The 22,463-nt window shown below is 49.7% G+C and overlaps 1 protein-coding gene and 1 long non-coding RNA gene across 5 annotated transcripts in view; one reads left to right on the top strand and one right to left on the bottom strand.

Annotated features, from left to right (window-relative positions):
- Positions 1-13,012: 13,012 nt before the first annotated feature.
- Positions 13,013-22,463, bottom strand: part of NCAM1 (neural cell adhesion molecule 1) — a 301,367-nt gene continuing 291,916 nt past the window's right edge. For 2 of the 4 annotated variants that reach the window (XM_012659193.1, XM_012659194.1), the window contains 3 exons: positions 20,625-20,832; positions 19,446-19,562; positions 13,013-16,204 (listed from right to left, as the gene is read on the bottom strand). In XM_012659193.1, the coding sequence (XP_012514647.1) occupies positions 16,084-16,204; positions 19,446-19,562; positions 20,625-20,832 (446 nt within the window). In that variant the 3' untranslated portion in view covers positions 13,013-16,083. Of the gene's footprint in view, positions 16,205-17,600; positions 18,417-19,445; positions 19,563-20,624; positions 20,833-22,463 lie in introns of all 4 variants that reach the window. The other 2 variants (XM_012659192.1, XM_012659196.1) reach the window with 2 other exon arrangements.
- LOC105822249 lies at positions 17,448-21,481 on the top strand. The gene is made up of 3 exons (XR_001138096.1): positions 17,448-17,725; positions 20,488-20,816; positions 21,366-21,481. It is a non-coding gene; the product is annotated as an uncharacterized LOC105822249 (long non-coding RNA).

Raw genomic sequence — 22,463 nt, 5'->3', positions numbered from 1 at the left:
TTTAAATGTCATCTCATGAAGCCACATGACAATCTTAGAAGCTGATAGTATTCTCCTTTTAATAGACAAGACAATCGAGGCTCAGAGGGAAGACATACTTATCTTGCCTCTCCTAAGTCTGTACTGTGTAATTGCATTTTTTTCATTACTATTATTTATATCTGCGGTGCATTGCACTTATTCATGCACTCTACTTCCCTTGATTACTTGCTATCATTTTAGATCTTTAGTGGCTTCTAATATGTTCTGCTCATATAAATATCGCCACAACAAGCAGCTCTAAGAATAACCTTTTATATAACTAGGATTATTTTCTCAAGCTATAGAAGTAGGTTTCTCAATCAAGATTTTGAACTTTTATGGTTGTTAATATTTCCAAATTTCTTTTCAATGGGTCTGTACAAGTTTATACTATAACCAGAAATGTATGAGAGTGCCAGTTTCACAGTATCCTCACCCCTATTGATAATTATTAATATGTACATTTAATATGTACATATATACATTAAGTGTGTACATTAATATGTATATTAATATGTACACCTACATCTCTTGAAACCTAGGCTCCTTGGAGAAATGGCTGCTTCCAGGGCTAGGCTAGGGAAAGGACAAAATGAGATTATAACATCTTGTGCCAAAAAGTAATGAAGTGCTCAAAGAGTGATGAGGTCCTGTAAAAAAGATACAGAAGCCAGCTCGAATGGGCTTCCACTGGGTGACCAGATCAGCGACCTTTCAAACATCAAAATACATAATGAGACCAACAGAATCCACTAAAATCTGGAAAACAATCAGTCTATATGGATACAAATAAAGAACTTAACCAGTTGAAAGTTTGATGGGGCACAAGATATTTACAAAGTTTGAAAGTCCCTCCCCACCTAGCACTCCCTCAATTAATGATAGTTACTGCAACGATGAACAAATGCTTTTTAACTACAAAAGGGAAAAGTGTAACTTTACGGGGGAGAAGCCTGGCAGACGCCACCTTGATCAAATGATCCCAGTGGATGTAGTCATATACCGGAGAATGGAAATCGGTGGCACCCTACAGGATGTAACGAGAAGAACAATACCAGCTCTGGGGTAGTTCCCTGAAAGAGCAGTGCCTGAATTTAATTGTGAGAAAATTTGAGACAAACTAAAACCGAGAGATATTCTACAAAACAAATGGCCCATACTCTTCAAAAATGTCAAGATCATAATAAACAACAAAAAAAGGACTCATCTTCCAGATTGATGGAGACTAGAGAGACATGAAATTAAACACAACGCATGTTCCTGGAGTGAACAGTGAGCACATAAAGATTATTTTTCTTTTGTTTCAGGGATCATCAGTGGAACAAATGGAGAAATTTGAGTGAGGACTGCAGATTAAATAATAGTATAGTATCAGTGTTTATTTCTTGACCTTGATTTTGATTTATGGTTATGTCAGAGTGGGAATGTCTTTGTTTGTAGGAAATAGAAAAATATTCACAGATGATGGGGCATCAGGTCGGAAATTTACTTTCAAGCAGTTCAAGAGAAAGAAACTTCTTTGCATTGTACTTGCAACTTTTATGTAAGTTTACGATTATGATTGGGAATTGTTGCACTCACTTTTTGTGACCATTTTTTCCCCCAATCTACCACAATATTGCTATTGCTTCCACAATGCCCAAAATAGAACTATTGTTTCCAACCCTAGATATATGTTCCTTCCTATCTCAGTAAATGGCCCCAAACATCCACTTTCTTGCTTACAGCAAAAGCCTAGGAGGCGTCCTGATTCCCCTTTATTAATCTTCCATCCCACCCACTTGAATGGAACCCACAGCCATTTCTCCAAGGAGCCTAGGTTTCAAGAGATGTAGGTGTACATATTAATATACATATTAATGTACATACTTAATGTATATATGTACATATTAAATGTACATATTAATAATTATCAATAAGCACGTCCTGCCAAGCCTGCACAACAGATCTTGAGCCTGCCCACTCTCTATTTCTGCCACCACCTCCCTCAGGTGAGCTGCCACCTCTGTGGGCTGTGAAGAGTGTTTGTGGCGAGGTCCCAGGGAGTCTGTGACTTCTGTGTGGTCTGTAGCCACGTGTCTGGCAGTGGACCTGAGGTCAGGTTAGTCAGAAAGACACTGACAGTCAGCTGGACTCGAGTGGAGGAGGGCGAAGACATGCTAGAACTTGCTGAGTAGCTCTGCATTTCTGTCTCTGCAGGTGACTCTGCAAAAAGTCCTTAAGAGAGTAATGGACACCATGTTACTTCCACCTGCGAATCACACTTGAATTCTTCTTTTGGCCAACGCTAATTGGAACCCTACAAAAATGCAGTCCTGTTAAGCATAGTTGCCAAGAAACAAGTTGACAAACACATTCCCATCACATCATCCCCTGACCGTTCGATGTAAAGGAACTGCGTGATTGTGTCTATCACACCACTCTGGCCAGTACTCCGTGAGTAGCTGTGTTCTCAGTGGTTCACTGTGGAATTTCCCACTGGAAAGTCAGTGCAGGAGCACACAGATGGTGCATCTCCAGCGCCTAGAGCAGTGTCTGAGTCCGTTCAGGCTGCTATAACAAAAATACCGTCGATTGGGTAGCTTATTAACAAGAGAAATCTGTTTCCCACAGCTGGTGTCTGATGAGGGCCGGCTTCCTGCCTCATAGACGGCCTCCTTCTCACTGTGCCCTCACATGTGGAAGGGGCAGGAGCTCTCTGGGGAGCCTCTTTTATAGGGGCACCAATTCCATTCATGAGGGCTCCACCCTCATGACCTCATCAACCTCCCGTAGGCCCCACCTCCTAATATATCACCTTGGGGGTTAGGATTTCAACATATGAATTTTGGGGGGACACGAGCATTCAGTCTATAGCAAATGGGGGGTGACACATAGTATTAAATAAGTTCTCCCTGCCCCCAGCTACCTTGACTTTGACAATTCTCTATTTTGGATCTGTTACTTACAACATCCTACTTCCACATGCTAATTTCTTTTATTAAATAGGAAGTAATAGAATTCTTCTGGTTTCAAGTAAAGGAAATTCCCACTCAAATGGACATCAGTAAAGGGAAATACATTGGTTCATATACTGGAATTGAAAAGTCCAGAGGTTTCTCAGGCTTGCCTGACCCACGGGGCTCCAATGCTGCTGAGATTTGTTCTGCTCCCTCTTGCTGGTTTCAGTCTCCGTCAGTCTTTCCCCTCGGGTGGCACCTCAAGACTTCTCTTCTTATGGGTTCCAAAAGAGTGACTTTCTTCTTAGTATTAATGGTTTTCATAAAAGTCCTGGGAAGGAACATTCCCAAAGAAAAATTGAAGAGCTGTTAAGAGAAGGAAGGAAAATGGATGCCCGCTGGGTAGACACATTTGTTCACACAGATTTGTTTGTAAGCAGTAAGAGATGATATTTTAAAGTTTCTGGCATGTAGTAAGCCCTCAATTAATGAGAATTGCTTCAACAATAATTAATGTTATCATGCCATTATTCTTACTCCATGAAAGTGTTTTATACACTGTAGGGTAGCAAATCAGTGCTACATATTATTATCTCCTTCAGAGTTCAGCAGATGTAGACAGCTCAGTTCAGGAGCAGAGAGGAGGAGGAGCCCTCATTTCTCAGGTCCCCAGGGTAGGCGGTGACTTTCTGCCTGGGTGGCCAGGTTGGGGGAAGGCCTGGTCTCCCCATGGTTCTCAGCACTGCCACTTGGTGGCAGCCTTAGCCCACTCTGCCCTTCCCAGCCAGGGCCAGCCGGCTCACCTGAGTTTCCCCTGGGAGGCTCAGGCTGGGACTCCCCTTTATACTGGAGATAGGGGCTCTCATGTGCGGGTGGATGCATACAAAGGACTTGAGTGTTGTGCCAGGGTCTCAGGGAGGGACCAGGGAGGTTTTGGCAAGTCTGGAGCATGTCCACCAGGAGTTGTCAGGACTGACAGGAGACTGGGTGTGTATTTGGTGAACAGACCGGGCAAGGGACTCCAGTGGACGTTTGTGAGGTCTGTCTGCCCAGCGCTTGTTGCACATCCTTGCTCTGCTGGAGGAAGTTCCAGCATTGCCCAAGCCTCTTTACAGATACTGGGTGTCGGTGAGACACAGGCTGCTCTGACCACACTCACCAATGTGAGACTCCAATCAGGATGTGAGAGAGAGGCTCTTCTCCAAGCCCATTTTGTGGGCAAAGATGGCGGCAGAGGTGCTTGCTTTCTCTTTCAGGGCAGGAGATGGAGAAGGGGGTGGTTGATTGTAGCAGTTGGAAGGTGAGTCCTTGGTCCAGAGGTGGCATTGCAGGGGGCATGGGCAGTGGTGGCTTTCTCATAAGGCCAGCTGTGCGGCATCGTTATGGGCATTGCCTTTGGAAGCTTGGCCTCCCACAGTTCTGCAAAGCACCCAATATCCTTATCATAAACTCCTTGTTTTGTTTTATCAGCCAGAATCCGTTCTGGACGCTTGCAGCTGAGAACCCTGACTAACATAAACACTAATGCTGATGTATCACATGCCAAGTACTAGGCCTCTTCAAATTTCGAACACTTCTATGAGGTAGGAATCCTCACTTTATAGATGAGGCGAACATACTCAGCCAGGTTAAGCACTTCGACCTTGGTCACACAGCTTGCAAGTACCAGGGCCTAGATTCTAACACTAGATATGCTGCTCTTTGGAGCCCATGACCTTTCCCGTGTGCTGGATGCTGAGTTCCATCAGAGCTGGATGGATAACGTCCATGAGGGATGTTATCTGTCATACCCATCACTACACCCCATTACTCAGCACAGTGCTGCACATAGTTGGTGCTCAATAGATATTGGACCTTAATAAATGCTGAACTAATGAGTAAATGCAAATGCCACATTCTCTTTTCTTGGAGTGTGGTTGGGCTTGGGTCTTCTCTGGGGGCAGGTAGGGTTTGTCTTTGGAAAGTCTCCCCTCTCTCGGGGCTCGCCTGCTCCTCAGCAGGCCCTGTCTGTTCGCTGCAGCCCCTCTCTGCATTCTGACCTTTGCTTCCTGCCATCCAAAACTGAGTTCACGGTCTGCCCTTGGAAGGTGAATTTGAACAGCGGCTGTGACTGTGTTGGCAGTTTGCTTCCTCTGCCTTCAGTGCTCCAGGCCTCAGTGGTTGTTGCTATCAAAGGAATCTGGAATCTGAACTGGGTCATCGTGCACCGATGTGCCGGTCTCCTCTCTCCATGCCTGAAGAGTGGCTGCATGGCCTCTCCTTGAAGTCATTGACTGTCCACTTTTAGGGCCACTACAACTGACAGAACAGTCTTCTCTTGGTGTGTGTTATATAAAACCAGTTTCCCTGTAACGCAGGTTCTATGTGAGCCCTGAGCAGTGTTGCATATTAAGTCCAGCCCTTTTCTAAATGACGGCCCTCCCGCCATGTGAAGACGGCCCTTTGAAGTCCACGTTCTGCCGCACTGCCCTCCTGCCCTGCTTTCGGTTTCTTGCCCAAGCTAAACACACCCAACTCCTCCTCCACATGCTCCTCCTCAGATGCAGCGTTGAGTCCTCCACTCTCCAGTGGTTCTGCCCTGGACAGGCCCTCTGGCCAGGGCTTGTCCTTGGGTTGTGGCAAGGGACCTGGAAGCTGTGCACGAGTGTGGTCCCACCAGATCAGGGCTGAGTGGTGTCTCACAATTCCTTGCTGTGGATGCCTTATGTCTGGGTTCAAATCCCGGCTTTGCTTCTTACTAGCTATGTGACGTAGGGTAAGTTACCACACCTCTCTGTGCCACAGTTTCCTCATCTCTCAAATTGGGTTAATAATAGTATCTACCTTGGAATTGTTCCAAGGACTAAACGAGTAAATATTTGTAAAGTGCTTAGAACAGTGCCAGACATAGTGTTATAGAAGTGTTAAATAAAAATAAACTGACAATTTCAATATTACAAGTATTTTTGAGTGTCTACACTGCATCACCTCTCATATTGACCATGTAGATGATTTAAACTCCATAGTCTTTTTTTTCCCCATTTAAAATATGCTCTGCTGCTGAGCCTTATCCCATCTGTGTGCGCTTTGGGGGTTGGATTTTCAGAGTGCTTTCAGGAGTTTGCATCTGTCCCTGTGACATTGCACCAACTCAGCTGCGGTTTCCTCCCACGGCTGAGGCCAAGCGCCTTCGGGATGCTAACTCTGCCTTCCAGCATGTGTGCTGAGCCTCGGGAGGCGTCTTGCTGACATCCAGACACATGGCTGCGTCTACAGTGCTTCCTGTCTGTCCACGTGGGACCACAGAGCCGCCCAAAGAAGTGTTTCCCCAGCCCTTAGCTGGATGGAGCTGGGACCTTGGCCCAGGTGCCCCAGACGCCCACCTGCACCTCCCCACGTGCGGTCCAGGGGCCACCTGCAATGGACTCTCATCGTCCCAGACCTGCAGCATCAGGGTATGTGGGTCTGGGCTCCAGGAATATACAGTTTAAGCAGTGCCTCCAGAGATGGCTGAGGCAGGGGGTGCTAGAGGGGCTTGGCCCAGTGTGGCTGGACAGGACAGCTGCTGCTGCCTCCCAGCCCGTGCCTGTGTGCAGTCGTGGCTGCCCTGGGAGACTCGCGCCTTGTCTCGGAGGAGGATCTGCTTTCTCTCCTCCTTCGGCAGCAGAATGTGCAGGATGACAGGACTCGTGGGCTAGAAACGGGGGCTCTCTTGGAAAGATTCTTCCCCTATTAGCCTGAGTGATCTTTGAGGCTTTGTTCCCCACACTCACTGCCACCTCTCCAGTGGCCGTGGAGGACCATCATGACGGAGCCACCCTAAACAGACAGATCCTTGTGGGTTGTCTTGTTCTGAACCGGGCTTGACAGCTCCTCTGCTCAGAAAGAAGAAACAGCACAGCGCCGTCCCCTGGCCACCGACTCCCAGACTGGGGACCGCAGCCCCTTCCCAGATCACACCATACCTCCTGGTTTCCCTTTCCCCAGCCTCCAACCCCGAAGTTTGCCCCGTAAGAGTGAAGACTCCAAGAAAGGAAGTGCACAGGCTTTGTGTGGTCAGCTTTGTTCCTCAGTTAACCGTAGCTTTGAGACAGACACAGGTGGACGCAGTAGCAATGTTCCTGCCATTCAGGGTCCCCTACCTCAAGTCTTCCCAGCTCTGCCCCTATCACAGAGGTGCTGCTCACTGGGTGGACATTGTCACCAGCCTGGGAAGGAGGAGGGTGGTGCCCCATGACCAAAGGCTGGGCAGGCGGAGCACGGTCTCTCTCCAGCCACATGTGAGCCTTGCGACGGGACCTGCCCCTGCCCCTGCTGTGGGCTTGATCCAGGGTACTGGGCAGCGGGCACTGCTGTGGGGCTCTTAGAGGCATCTTCCCTGGCCAAGTGCAGACTCTGTCTGCATGCACACGCACACAGAGGTGACACGGCCAGGTGACCTCAGCTGGTGCACATACACAATCACTTTACTCATGCGTCCTTACACTTAGTCATTCATAAGGCTGACAAATATCAAGTCCCTACTTTGTGACGGGTGCTGAACAAGGGGCTGGGATAAAGTAGTGATTAAGACAGACACAGAACTTGCCCAGGAGGGGTTTAGAGGTCAGTGAGCAAGACAAACAAATTAGAGATTAAGCGAAGCATGGGGTCTTAGGATATAACCAAAGGGTATGTTAAAAACATTTTACAGACTGCATTCTGTGGACGCCAGCCATAGCATTGTAGTAGAACCCTGGAACCCCTCTCTGGGCTACCTGTGTGGGGGACTGGGGTGACAGCAGCTACTTACAACAGTGAAGAAGTATTTCTATATTTGGACAACCTGATGTGACCAAACGAGCGAGTGTCAGCTGCACACTGGCCCTGGACAGAACATAGAACAGCAGAATACAGCCTGGCTCAGGTGACATGAAAGGCTTACCTGAGCAAAAGATATTTAAACTGAGGCCTAAGGATGGAGTAGAAGTCCAGGATTTGTGTGGGCATTGGAGGGTGCTTGAGAGAATTCCAGAGACAGCAAGAAGCACTCGGCATGTGGGGACACAGAGGTGAGGAAGAGCAAGGCATAGCTCAGGATATAAAATCTTTTCACTGTTTCTGGCAGTTCGAGTGTGAAGGGAGAGCAGTGTGAGGTGGGCTTGGAGAGGTAATTAGGGGTCTCATTGGCAACATTAAGAGGGTTGAGGATGAGACCCTAATTTGATGGAGATTAAAGTTCTACCATCCCATGGAATGGCAAATTGAAGGAGACTTTAAGTTCAGTATTAGAAAAAAAATTTATTTCATATTCATTGAGAGTCTTACCCACCACACAAGCTTGGTGGGAAGGAGCCAGCAGAGTAGGGCTCTAAGTACTTGCAACACAAGCTCCCTCATGTTTTTAGGTCTCTGCTTAAATGCCACCTCCTCAGAGAGGTCTTCCCTGATTGCCCCATGTGACATGGCAGCTCCTCCCTCATGAGTTGCCAGCCTCCTTGCCTCACCTGTGCATGTCCCTTTGCAGCACCTGTCATCATCGACTTATTGTCTGTATTTATTAGAGCTGTATGAGGGTGGGGCTTTGTTTCCTCAGCACCTAGAATGGTTCCTGGCCTTGGCAGGCGCTCAAGAAACACTTGAATGGATATTGAATGAATGAGGAAAGACGCCTTGAAGGGAAGACGAAGGCCAGGGCCGGGGAAAAGGACTGGCTTTAGAAAAGGGAGATGCTGCTTCTGTCATAACAGGAGCGAGGGACGAAGGGACGACACGGATGCAGGTAGGTATTGATTTGGTGCAGATCTGGTGTTGGGAACCGAGGGTGTCTTTTTCTGGCAGCTTCTCCTCTCCCTTAGAAGAAGGAAGCAAGAGCACTCACTGAGATGAGATGAAAGGGGTGGATGAGGGAGGAATCGGTTTGGGGGAAGTGAAGACATTTTTGTGGAGGAGAATATGAATGAGTTGTTGAGAAATGCCAGGACTGGGCGGTGCAGAGAGTCTCACTGAGAGTGACCTTTGTTATGTATCGCTACCGATGCGCCTGGTCATGTGGTTTTTCTTGAACGGCACCCAGCTGACCGGGTGTCAGTGAAGTGGTGGCCGCCAGGTGATTTTCCAGGGCTAGAGTTCTACAAGGCAGATGCAACACGAGAACGTCGAGGCAAAGCAGTTTCTGCCAGTGAGTGAGCGGTTGACGTGTTGGAGCAGTGACTGTCATGACTCAGAGGCACCCCGCTCTGCCTGCCCCAGTAGCACCAGGGACGAGGCTGGGCTCCTCCCACAGGGCAGTCCTCACTGGCAACCTCGCCGGAGTGTCTCCCGAGGTCATCTGGGAGGAAGGGGCCGTGAGGGCCTGGGCAGTATGGAGGGCCCTCACTGGAGTGGCAGTGGCATGCACACACACCCAGGGTGACAGGGGCACCAGGACATCCTTTTCCAGCTACGAGTCAAAGCTATTCTCTAGGCTCCAGAGCACACCCATGCCTGCCAGCCAGCAGGACAGGTGGATGCAAGTGCTATTAAGGGAAGAGGAGGGGCCGCTGTGGAAAGGAGACACTGAGTCTTGTCCCCCACGGGGAGTCTGCGAGTGGTGTAGCTGAATTTGGACGGTTCTCCTTGCGATAGAGCCACCTGTGCATTTTCCTTTCTGGGGACTGTTCTCATTTCTCTTCTCTCCTTAACCTAGATTCATTCCCTCGGTGATCTCACCAAGTCCTGGGTTTGAAATACAAGCCGTACGCTGACAGCTCCTACATGTAGCTCCAGTCTGGACTTCCCAGACTGCAGCCTACTCGAAGCCTCCACTCAGGTGTTCACAGGTATCTCAGACTCGAAGTGTCCAGAGCCAAACATTGCATCACCCACATCTGCTTCTTTTCACTGCCTTTGGAAAGTAAATGGCTCCTCCGTCCTTTCAAATGTCCAGACCCGAGATCTGGAAGTCATCCTTGATGCCGCTCTCAAACCCCCAATCCAATCCATCATCCAGTCTTGCTGGCTTTACCTTCAGCATATGTCTGGAAACTGGCCGCTGCCCAGCCCTCCACCGGCACCGTCTCATGCCCTCTGGATCACTGCCTCTGAACCGGTACCCTTATGTCCTCTCATGCCTGTCTGTGGTCTGTTATATACCCAGCAGCCAGAGTGCTCATTTTAAAACTCAGGTCATGCCCGGCTTCTGCTCAAATTTCCCTTGACTTTCCATCTCACTTGAAGAAAAAGGCAAAATTCTGACAATAAAGACCCTATGAGATCTGGCTCATGGAATCCTCTGACTCATCTCCTGCCTCCGTAGTCTCCACCCCACTCCATCTCTTGCTCTTCTTCCAACGCAATAACTAAGTCCCTACCTCAGGACCTTTGCACACACTGTTCTCTCTGCCTGAGATACCTTCCTTCAGATACTTGCATGGTTCAGTTCCTCACATCCTTCAGGTCACCGCACAAGTGTCACCTTTTCAGAGAGGACTACCCTGACTGCCCTGTATAATACTACTTCACCTCCTTACTTGGCTTTATAGTTATCCATAGCACACACTGTTCCCTGATTTAAATGTGATAGGCTACATAATGCTATGGAAACAAACCCCAAATTTGAGTGGCTTATAATATAAAGAGTTATCCAGCAATATGCTGGAGCCAACTTGCACTGGCTCCAGAGAACCAATTGTTAAGTTTTCAGGAAATCTATGAGCCAGTTTTTACACATAGCCATTATTCAAAGTTAAATGATATAGTTACAATTAACTAAATTGTATTTTTAAAAGGCAATAATCAAAGTGTATCACTTCTAATTTTACATTTTACTGTTATATTAGAAATTGTTATTACTACATACTACTATCATCTGTGCACTCGAGGTTATTTTTGTCTATTGTCGTCTGCATGGTGTAAACACAGTGTATGTGGTCACGTGCTGCTGTGTGTTCTCCACCTCAGCCCTCCTCTGGTGGTGCCGTGTTGAAATCGGCCACACTGAGAGTATTTACACATTGCTGAAATCAGTAAATGCTACAAATCAGGGTTTGACTTTTTTTTTTTTTTTAGTGCTTATCTAGACTTATGAAAATAATGGGGAAAATATTTTATGATGCAGATTAAAGGTGTGCCATGTCTGCCAGGTGTTACAGTGCGAACAGCAGAAAAAGAATTGAGGCAGTATTCTTCCAGTATTCAAAAACTTATACTAGATTCAACTAAGAAGTCACTCATACCATAAATGAATGAGGGAAGTTCTGACCGTATGTCTCCATTGTTTCATCTTATTTATATAACTGAACGTATCAACCAACATTCAGGTTGGAACTATGCTCATTTGTGAACTGGAACCGAAAGCTGAGTATGGATACAAGACTTCAGCAGAAATGAACCAAAGCATTCTATGTCAGTCGGAGATACGCAATTTCAATATGGGGTACTGTATATTTTATTATTTGTAAATTGCATCCTTTATATCAGTGAAGTTTATAATAAATGCACACACACACCCTGCCCCCTCCTCCCTTGGAGAGCTGGTTGTTAAACATTTACCAGCCCACCACTGGGTTCCCCCGTCATGCACGCTCCACGTCCATCTTGGGTCATCTGTTCACATCCCTCACTCTGGGCGCTGGTCATGGCCCTTCCACCACCTGAAGCACTACTGATTGCCGTGGCAGGGGAGAAGGGCCACATCAAAGGCGCTGCCTAGAAGCGACACACACTACTGCTCACGTGTCCTTGACTGATGCAAGCCATACGGCCCTGCGTACATTTATGTGTGCAGAGAAGTGCAATCCTGCCACGTACCTGGGAAGAGGAGAAGAACTGGTATATGTGTGAATAGTCCTAACAACTGCCCCAGCGTATTAGATGTTTATGTGTTTGCTGTCTGGCCTACTCCCATACTTAAATGTTTTAACTTCCACGAGAGAGACATCTCGTTCACTGCTGTATCCCAAGCGCCTTGGACATAATAAATACTGAGACAATCTGAGAGGAAACTAGCCTGAAAGGAGAAAGCCTCTGGGAGCAAGCTTTCCTAGATCAGTGGAGATGGCTATCATTTCACGTGTTCTGCAAATCTTGATAAGCAATGTGATTTGTTTCTCTCCCCACCACCCCCTGCCATATGCGGCTAGAAATCTGTGGCCAAGGAAATCACACAGATGCACGTGGCCGTGTGTCACTATTACAGGCAAGTGAGGCCTCTAGGCCCAGGATTAAGAAGGCATCACCCTCAGATTCATGCAAGGGCAGGGGCAGCCCTGAGAGTGGGCATCTCCCTACATTTTGTGCCCTGGGAGTCACCTTAGTCTTGGCCCTGCAGCCAGGTGTCTCCCAGGAACTCCTGATCCACAGGTTAGTAGACAGTTCCAACTCAAGCGGCTGCTTCTTCCAGACACAGCCAGGCAGCAGCATATGCAAAAGAACTCTGAGCTGAGGCAAAGTTTCCTTCACTCTTTGTCCGGCTCAGAGACTGTGTTAAATTCCAGGGGCTGAATTATGGCTCTAAGTCTTGAGAGATGGGGCAAAGCAAGAGGAGGGAGGCATGACCTATTGTGGAATAAGCCTCCTGGTCTACCTTATTGCTGGAGTCTTGGAACCCAGGTGTTGACTGTTCCTGCAGCTGGGTTTGATGGTATCACTCACCTGGGGCCAACAGCACTAACTCCCACTGTTCCATTGATCGAGTACCTGCTACACGCCACGAAAGGACTGCGGTAGGCCTTCACGTACACATTTCGTTCATCAACCAGCCCCTCAGCTCTATTCACTGGGTATTTCCTGTCTGTCAGAAGGGGAAACTGAGTCTCATGGAGATTAAGTAGCCCTTCCAAGGTCAATCAGGAGGTGGCAGAACCAGGATCTAAATGAAATCTTCCTGAATCTGATGTCTGGCCCTTCTAAACTAGGACTCCTCTATTAACTTGTGAGGAAAAAAAGAAAAAATAGAAACCATCATTGAGGTGACATGAACTCAAGACACTGGGACTTAACTAACCTTGCTCACAAGGTCAAAAAAAAAAAAAAATACCACAGACATGTCCACATTCCATTCCCATAACAGACTCGCTGAATCGAAATAAATCCCAGTTTGACCACAGCAGTTGTTTTTCTTTCGATTTTTATTGAACACAAGTATTCTGACAGAATGCAAAGTCAAAATTCTCAGTTAGTACTCAGTATTTACACCAGTGAGAATGGAAACAAAGGTGGTATCGATGTTTCACTTGGTAAAAAGTTTTATAACAAGAGAGAAGGCCCCCAAAGTACAGAATGCTGGGTAGGGATGTTAATGGAGGTCTGAGAACCACCGTCCAGACAGACAGCCGCGAGTGAAAACCTGGGACTTGGAAGGCTCCATAGAAAAGTGTGAAAATAGAGTTCCACTTCAAAAGCTGCACTATATACACGACGGCCCTTCAGGATCGGGAGGCCCTGCTCACGGCACTCGCGTGCCCCTCCAGCAGAACTTGGCCATGCCGGTCTTTATGCGAATACATATGTATGGTACATACACATATAGACACATAGACATTGGAAACTGGTGGAGTTGATCCCTCCTTCAAAAAATTAAAAAAGGAAAATTATAAGCTTTCATCTCTTAACATAAAAGATAGAACATCTTGAAAATAAAGTGACTCCCTCTTTGATTTTAGAGAAAGCATTGTTTTTTTGTTTGTTTGTTTTGTTTTTTTAAAAAGGAAAACTCATGCATGCTGAGACAAACCTATGTGTAATGGGAGAGAGGCAGACCAAAGTGTGGGCAGAGTCTTGGGTACCAGCTAATGGTGGAGCCAGGGTTCTGGGGGGTCAGCTGCCCTGGGCCAGGTTATCTGAGGGCTGACTACACCTCTGTCTCTTTCTAACCATCGGAATCAAGATCAGTTTGCCTAACCACAACCACTTGGAACGTACTGCACAGTCTTGACAAAGTATGGTGCGGGCTTGGCCTGCTTGGTCAAAGCCATTCAACGTCACAAGACGAGGAACTGATTCCGCGGAACAGTCTTGTGACCAGAAGAGCCTGCCCCTCACCTCTGGGCCCTCCCTGCCTCTCACATTCTACCGTGTGCTCTAAGATCTGTCTTCGTGTTCCTTCTTCCCCGAGGGCCTGTGCATTTGAACCATAGATCTGTGCAGGTCCTAGAACCAAAGGGGCCAGGCTGTGTATTCTGGAATCCTCCATTTCCATCCCCATGAGCTGAGAAAATGCAAAATAACCCCACATTTAGCAAATGACAAGACCATTATTTTTCACAGTTTGAAATTATAATCTAGCATCGCCACTGATCAGACTGCAGAAATGTCAGAGCATTGGGGAGTGTGGCCCACAGAATAGACTCAGGGGCAGTCTTGCCACCCTAACCTCTTGCTGCTTTGTACCTTAGCAAAGGAACGCATGCCGGAGTACTGATTTCTGTTTACTTAGCGACATCTTCGTCATCATAATCATTTGTATTTCATTTTCTTTATTAAAGGCTTCGATTCCTTTTAAGAGTTATTTTTGTTTCCTGAATATTTTTCTGAACTATCTGCTATACCTTCCACAACCAAACTATGTTGAAGTTTTATTTCAATACTATGACAAAAACACGTTTCACACTAAAATATTCACGCATCCACAGTGCACAAGCTTGCAGTTCTAAAGTAGAATGAGAAAAAAAAGCAAAATTTCTATACAAAGGGCTGGCTTTTCCCTTCTCCCCCCTCCCATCCCCCTTAAAAGTTTCTGTATTTTTTTCCCCACTTGGTTTCCAATCCAGGAAAGTTGTGTTATGACTCCAGACAGGTTGTTGTTTTTTTTTTTTTTCTTCTTTTGTTTCTATAAATGCTGCCTAAGTGAACAGAAGGCCGATGTTACTTTACTTCAACAGATTTCCAAAAAAAGACACTAATTCCCTGAAGCACACACATGCTCTTCCGCTCAAATCTAGATTCTGGGCTCAAAAGGAAATGGTATGTATATATTTTATTTGGCTTTCTACAAAAAAGGGGATGTTTGGGGTAAAAACGTGTGATCACCAAGACCAGCCCCAACTATACAATCTTCTCTGCTTCATTCAACAAAGCCTAAGGAGTCCTTCAAAAGGAAGGGTGTCAGCGCCTGGGGAGCAGACCCTTTTTCACACATGCAGGCAGGTGGCGGCTAATCGGAAAGTGGTCTAACCCCCAAAGGAACAAAAAAAGAACCAAAAATCCAAAGCAAAACCATTCTGGAACGAGATGGATTTTTCACCTGAGTCGGACACAGGCAAAAACTGTAGGTCAGAACGGGGGAAGAGCCACTGTAAACAGTCATATTTCGTAACGTTGTCTGTTCTAAAGCAAGCCTGTGATGATCCTACCTACCTTTAGGCGGTATTTGTTACTTAAAAAAAAAAAAAAAAGGCAGCTATTTTACACGGACATTTAAACACAACTGAAGTCAAACATTTGTCAAATTGTAAACACTGGAAAACAAAGTTGGCAGAAAGGATAAAAAAAAAAAAAGAAAGAAAGAAAAAGAAGTCTGAATACTGCAAATTGAGATCTACCCCCAGAAGCTGCAATTTGGCATTCTTCCTACAAAACAAGAGTCTACGTGGGAACTGAATTCAGCTAGAAAGGGTGGCACACTTTGCATACTGAACAAATACAAAGTGAACAGAAATTATAACTTATTTATGAGGTTTTACAGAGTTCAAACTCGACTGAAAGTATAAAAATAAACTGTGGACTTTGTTCATTCGGTTAGTCTTAGTGCCTGAAAGTACTTCTCCGAAACTGGTCTGTGCCAATTGGGTAACACCAAGTGTGGTCTTCCTGAACCTAGATTTTTTTTTTTTTTTTTCTGAGCTTCCTAGATTCTTAATTTGGGGTCCTTTTGTTTGATTTTTAAATGGTTTCAGGGAACGGAGTGTCCTAGTTTGGCTGTGGGTTTAACCTTTTTGTCTCATTTTCTTACAAGTGAGTGCGCAACAAAGGAACCCTTTCTATAAACCTACAAAAAGGAGATCCCATGTTTATCTGTTTCGTTTTTTTTTTTAAAGGCAAAAGACACTAGAGGAATGAGATGTGTGTGTGTGTGTGTGTGTGTGTGTGTGTGTTTGTGTGTGTGTGTCCGTGTGATATTGGAAATGCTCTGGTGAAGCTGTTGTGTCACTTTTTATTTTGATCTTTGCTCGGTTCTCGTCACCCATCATGCTTTGCTCTCGTTCTCCTTTGTTTGTGTGGCGTCGTTGGGGACCGTCTTGACTTCGGCTGGCGCTGGCTTCGTTTCTGTCTCCTGGCACTCCGACTTTGCTTCTACAGGGCCCTTCCTGCGGAGAATCAGGAAAACAGCACCGCTGAGACCACGGTGTGCAGACCTCTCACCGCTGCAGCCAGGCCCTCGCAGGGGCTCCAGTTACAGCGTCGGCCTCCACCCTGGCATGCATGTCAGCAGCGCCTGGGGGCTCTAAAAATCACCCATACCTGGGCCATGTTCCCAGAATCCTGGTTTAATTAGTCTGGACATGGTGACTTCTACAAGCACCTGAGTGATTCTCAGGTGCAGCCAGAGTGGAGAAGCCCTGAATCAGATCGCGTCCTTTCCTATTCCAGCCCTAAATCGACACCAGGGGCTCTGCTGTCAGCTGGGGTCATGGCAGGGGGTAGCAGAGGCAGCCTCTTCCTCACCCTGCCTAGCCACAGTGGCAGCAGCTTGGCTTGATATAAATGAGGCATGTCGGGCTGGGCTCCCAGGATGATTCCGGGGCCTCTTTGCAAGTGACCAGCTCTTGCCTGCCCCCGCCCCACCCTGAGCTCTGTGTTTCGGGGTGCCGCCCCTATGGCTCGCCTGGGTAAGGCGAGTAGACGCTGAGGCAGCTTTCCATGGGAGTCCAGTGAGGGGCTGGAGCGGGCCCACTTGCTACGTGGGAGCTGAGGGCATTCGAGTGGGCAGGGCTATTGGAATCCTTTTACCTCCCGACACTGAGATTCAGGGCTCCTGACAAGAGCCCCTGGTGGCTCAGCGTATCCGAGGGGTACTCCCAAAAGCCTCTATAAAAAGCTAGGTCTGACTCTGCCTCCATTAGTCCCAGGGTAGAGTTGGGTATCAGGAAGCCGCGGGGCAGGCACAGGGCCCAGCCTCAGCTGGTGCCACTGCACTTTGGCACTTGAGACACCTGAAAGGTTAAGGACTTTCCCTCGAACTGGAGACCTCACAGCCATTCTGTGCTCCGCAGCCCCTCGTCTTCCCAGGCACTCTAAGGGGAGGGTGGGCATCTCAGCCAGCGTGTGACGGGGCCTTGGGGCCTGTCTCTTTTCTCCCTGCGCAAGGGTGCCTTTCTGGGGGGGACTCAGCCTGGCACTGATAACCACTGACTGGGGCCCTGGGTGGCTGACAAGGGCACCTTGGCCGCCTTCACTGGCTCCGCAAGCTATCTTCACCAATGGCCCAACTGCAAGGGCTCCCCTGGGGAAAAAAACGCGGCTGCTGGGATGGTAAGGATGAACCATAATTAACATGGCCTAATTAGTGAGCAGGTGGCTGCTCCCAGGGGCCCGGCTGCCTGCCCCACGCTCTCTGCCTTATCCCAGCCCCTTGGTTGACAGTCGCCTCAGAGAAGCCCTGGATGAGGCTGAAGACACATCTAACAAGGAGGACACAGCACAGCACAAACGCACACCACCACGGGACACGACCCGACAACAGCAGACACAGAGAGGCCGTACTCGGTCTTTGCTGGCGCAGGCGAGACAGAGCCGTCTGCAGTGGAAGGAGCAAGCTCAGGGGCTTGTCCACTGGCCCCAGCGGCAGGAGCAGGAGAGCCCAGGGCTGCAAAAACATCCTTTGCAAGGTCAATATCTGGGGTCTTGAAGTTCCCTTCGTCCATTTTAAAGTCCTCGCCCTGGGAAGGGTTTGTGGCGCTGGCGGAGGCAGCCTCGCTCTTCGGGCTAGCAAGGGCTGTGGCTGCCTCGGCAGGGCTCTTCGCAGCGCCAGGCTGGGTGGGCTCCGGGTCCGGGCCTTTGGTGCTGGGAGCCTCCTGCTTGGCCTGGGGGGCTTCTGTGGCAGGGGCAGCAGCTGCTGCTAGAGGACTGGCTGCCCCGGCTGGGGTGGGGGCTGGCACAGGGGCCGGCTTGCTGGCCGGAGGGGCCTTGGAGGGCTCCCCCACACTGGCGGGGGTGCTTGGGCTGAGGACAGCCCCCTGGTTAGCCAGGACACTAGAAGACAAATTGCTAGCCGCAGGGGCTGAGGTCGGGGTGTCGCTCAGGTCAACGAGGGGGGCAACCTTGGGGGCTGAAGCTTGGGGCGGGGAGGAGGCAGAGACGCCGGGCCCCTTGGAAGGGGTGGCCTGGCCAGCGGGCACAGAGTTTGAGTCAGGTGTGGCCGTGGCTGGAGGGGCAATACTGGAGGTCAGGGTGGTGGTCTCACTGGTGGGGCTGTTCTGAGCAGTGGCAAAGGTTTCGGTGATAGTGTCAGAGTTAGTGGTGACGGTGGTGACAGAAGGCAGCATGTCCTCGACAGTGGCTGTGGTGTCGGCAGGCAGCCTGTGGGGAGGACAGGAAGTAGAAGAGAATAGACAATGAAGCTGAGACGTGACAGAGAAGCGGGTGAGGAGAGGGCAGTGGGGGCATGCGGTCAGGCACAGGCATAAACACAGGCCCACAGAGACACGAGGACGCTGAGAGGAAGCACATGCCCAGGTGGGCAGAAGAGGACACAGGAGACGACAGAGAACGTGGCGGTCTCGAAAGGGACCTGCTCGCCCTTCTCCCCTGCTGACTCCCTCCAGCTCTCTGGACAGGGCTCCCTTTCCCTCCAGACCTGTCTGGGGCTTTCTCATCCCTGCTCTGGGCCTCGACTCAAGGAGGGGCGGGCTTCAGTTCAGCGTCCACCTGCTCTGGGCTTCCTAGGTCCCAGAGGAATTGGGCTCAGCTACCCCTCAGCAGTCCCCAGGGCAGAGATGGGGAAAAGCAGGAATAAGGCAGATGGTGAGTGCTGGGAATGGCCCCTAAGAGCTGTGCGTTCTTCCAGCCACAGATTTTGTGGTCCCGTGAAACTCCATTCCCTTCAAACCCATGGGATCCTTGATGGGGAGGCAGGAATTACAACCACAGCTGGTCGGGGTCTGTGGGTCCCCGAGGTTTCTGAGCAGAGGAGGGCCAAGGAACCCCACAGGTCCCCAGCTTCCCTCACCCTTTTAGGAAAACAGACAACTCCAGAATTCTAAGAAATCCTCAAGGGAATTTGCTCAGCCTCCCGCAACGAGGTTTTGCCCTCTTAAGCTATTTCCAGAATACGTGTGCAACTTGGGAACAGGGTGGGATTCCCATTTATGCAAGGAACCCTTTGAGTGCTCACATGGCCACTCCAGAGAGAGCCCAGCCCCTCTCTCTGAGGGGAGTGGGGACAGGCATTTCTCAGCCAGGTGGGTCTTCTGGCCCTGGGCTCCGGAACCCTGGCCTGCACTGTCGGGCCGGGTGCTGTGGGTGGGAGCATGGAAGGTGGGGGTAGGGTGGTGAGGTAGGTGTGGGGGGCTCTACTGAGGAGGTGCCAGCCCCTCCCAGCCCACGTACTCGGGCTCCGTCAGTGGCGTGGTCTCGTTGGGCTCTGTGTGTTTCCCTCCGTCATGGTTTGGGGTCCGCTCCTCCTCAGTCCGAACCTCCACGATGGGCTCCTTGGACTCGTCTTTCCTGTGGGGAGAGTCCTGCTGGTTAGATTCCAGGCGGTGTTGGGGGTGCTCCCCGGGGAAAGCAGCTACAGCTCAGGGTAGCTGGGCCTGGCCCAGGGCTGGCAGCATGGGCATCTAGAGCCATCAGCTTCAATGTTGGAGTCTCAGCACAACACTTGCTAGCTATGTGACCTTGAGCATGTGATTTAGTCACCCCGCCTCAGTTTTCTCATCTATAAAATGGAGGAAATAATAGTATGTGCCTCACCTAGTTATGATGAGAATTAAATGAGAGTGCTTAGCACAATGTCTAGCACAGATAACTGCTCAAATATATACATACACACACAAATCCACACATTGTAAGTATGCGCATGTAGGCATGTGTGCATGTGTAGGCATGCGTGCATGTGTGTTCATACAGTGCCTGGCATGTGGTGGTGCTAAACAACCGATTTCCTCGCTCTGTCCCCTTCTGGCTTGCCCAGCTCAGCCCACCAGTGACAGTCTCAAAGGCTCCCGATAACTGGCTCGGGGGCCATTTCTCCACAGATGTCGCTGGAAGAGACAACAGCTGGATCCTTAGCTCTGTGAGGACAGGGACTTTTATCTTTTTTATTCCCTGTTGTATCAAGTACCTGGGAACAGTGCCTTGTCGACAGTAGCTGCTTGATAAATACTTGTTGAGTGGTGTATGATTGAATGAATGAATGAACGAAAGCAAGGCCAGTGTGTCCCTCGGATGCTGGCCCCTCCCTTGCAGCTCCTCTCCAGGCTTAGCTCTGACAACTCCCCTCATTTAGACCAACGCAGGGATCTCCACACTTAGTGAGATGCTAAGACATTAGATCTGGAGTTGGGCCCAAGAGTCTAGTTTTCAAACAGGTACCCCCCGCCCCAAAGACCATGCTTTGAGAAACTTTTCTCCAATGCTCTTTTCCCCTCAGGGCTCCAAATGGGGAAAGTGAAGCTGAAGGAAGTGTCACTACAGGCACCCGCTGATGGCTCAGAGTGGCGCGGTTGCTGGGCCCCTGGGCCGGGGACAGAGCCCAGACCTCGGCGGGGTGGGCGCATCTGCACTCACGAGAAGGCGGCTTTGCCCTCCTCCATGTCCTTGCCCTTGGCTCCGGGCCCGGCTTTTCCGCACAGGTTGACGGCAATGCACATCAGCAGGCCACACTTGTTCAGGAAGTAGCAGGTGATGTCCACGACCACCAGGAGCAGGACAAAGATGACGATGAGGATGCCCACAATGGCCCCGGTGCTCAGGCCTGAGGTGGGGCTGCCATTGGCTTGAGGGGGAGAGAGACAGCCGGTGGTTAACAGACTGAGATAAGAGACCCCCAGACCCTGTGAGTGGCAGCCCCCGGGGGTGGGTAGGGCCCAGAGGACAGAGTCATGGCATTCTTGTCCAGAGTGTCCAGTGGTCACTCGGTGTTGAGGCAACGGGGTCTGTCTATATCTTCCATAGATATCCTCCTCTCATAGGCTGGGAGACCAGGTCCTGCAGCCCCAGGCTCACTCTCAGCTGGCCTCCCCATGAGTCCTGGGAGCAGGTCAGACTCTGCCTGTCAGTGTCTGAGGACTCTGCATAATGAGACAATCAAAGGGCACTGCTGTGTTTTCCTGGGGCCAGGGCACAAGGCTTTGCAGGGTGGGCAGGCGGTGGTCACTGGTTTCAGACGGAGCGGTGGCTCCTGTAGCACTCACAGATGGGGTCTCGAGTGGGGTGGCCAAGGGTTCCCAGGGCTTTCTAGGGGATTGTGGGGACATCAGGCACAGCAGGATGCCCAATTCACTACTCCACTTACTCTCCCCCTCTTAGGAATAACCCCAAAGGGGCACGACATTGGACCACCTTGGGCTCATGGTTCACCCTCTTTTGCGACACCCCAGGGAGACGAATGAAGCCCACATGGCTCTGGAGACATGGAGGCCTCCTTAGGCCCAGTGGACAAGGTGAGAGGTCTGGGAATACTCACCATTTGGGAGCCCAGGAATGCTTGGATCAGACTTCAGGAAAACCAGCAGACTCACTCAGAGATGCACACCCGCACAGACAGGCACGCTCACAGGTAGGACAAGTGCCCACAGACAGACATACGCTCTTACATTCCAGCGTCACCCAGCACCTTGGTTCTGGCTGGGTTCACTCTGCAAGACTCAGCCCATGTCTTACTTCCCTGGTTGCCATCCGAAATCCCCCAGGGACATGGGCTACTGATGGTATCACAGAAGGAACCTGGCTCAGTTCCCCGGGGCCCCAGGACCTCATCGCACGCTCACGATCCACGTTAGTTGCTGGGGATCAACCTGTCGACCCCTCAGTGGTTCCCCCCAGTGTGGGAGACAAGTGGTCATGCTGCAGGAAGCAAGAACCCATGTGGAGCTCTGCCCGTAAGTCAGTGTGGAAACAATGACTCCAGACTGAAATAGGGGCACTTCCAATTCATCTTTCTTCTGGAAGGACCTGGTTCCAGAACTGGCGGCCCTGCCCCACCACCAGACCCTGTCTGCAGCTTGCTGTGCTCTCAGGGCCCACCAAGGTCACCCAGGTCTGTGGCCAGCCCTGGCTGACTCCCTACTCAGCTCACTAGGCTTTGCTGAGTGCGTGGCCAGGCCCAGTGGCCTGCCAGCTGCTGCCATGCCAGATAAGGGAGGAAATATGCAACCCAGGATAACTGGCACCACAGATGGTCACACATTCTTTGGTTTTCATGCAGCCTATGTTCGGGGGTGGTGGTGGGGGACTCCTCTGTTTGCCTGAGGGGTCCATGCCCAGGCACTGTTGTGCTTCTCTAAGGGCAGTCCCATTCCACTGGCCCTTATCTCAAACTTCAGTTCAGAGTATGGGCCACCAGCCCAGCATGCCCGAGAGGACCACTCACAACCTATTCCTTAGCACCCTGGGCACAGCTGGACC

The sequence above is a fragment of the Propithecus coquereli genome, unplaced genomic scaffold (genome assembly GCF_000956105.1).
Source record: "Propithecus coquereli isolate 6110/MARCELLA unplaced genomic scaffold, Pcoq_1.0 Scaffold6, whole genome shotgun sequence".
Classification (NCBI taxonomy): Eukaryota; Metazoa; Chordata; class Mammalia; order Primates; family Indriidae; genus Propithecus; species Propithecus coquereli.
The sequence above is the reverse complement of the archived record's forward strand: the minus strand, read 5'-3'. Positions and strand labels throughout refer to the sequence as shown.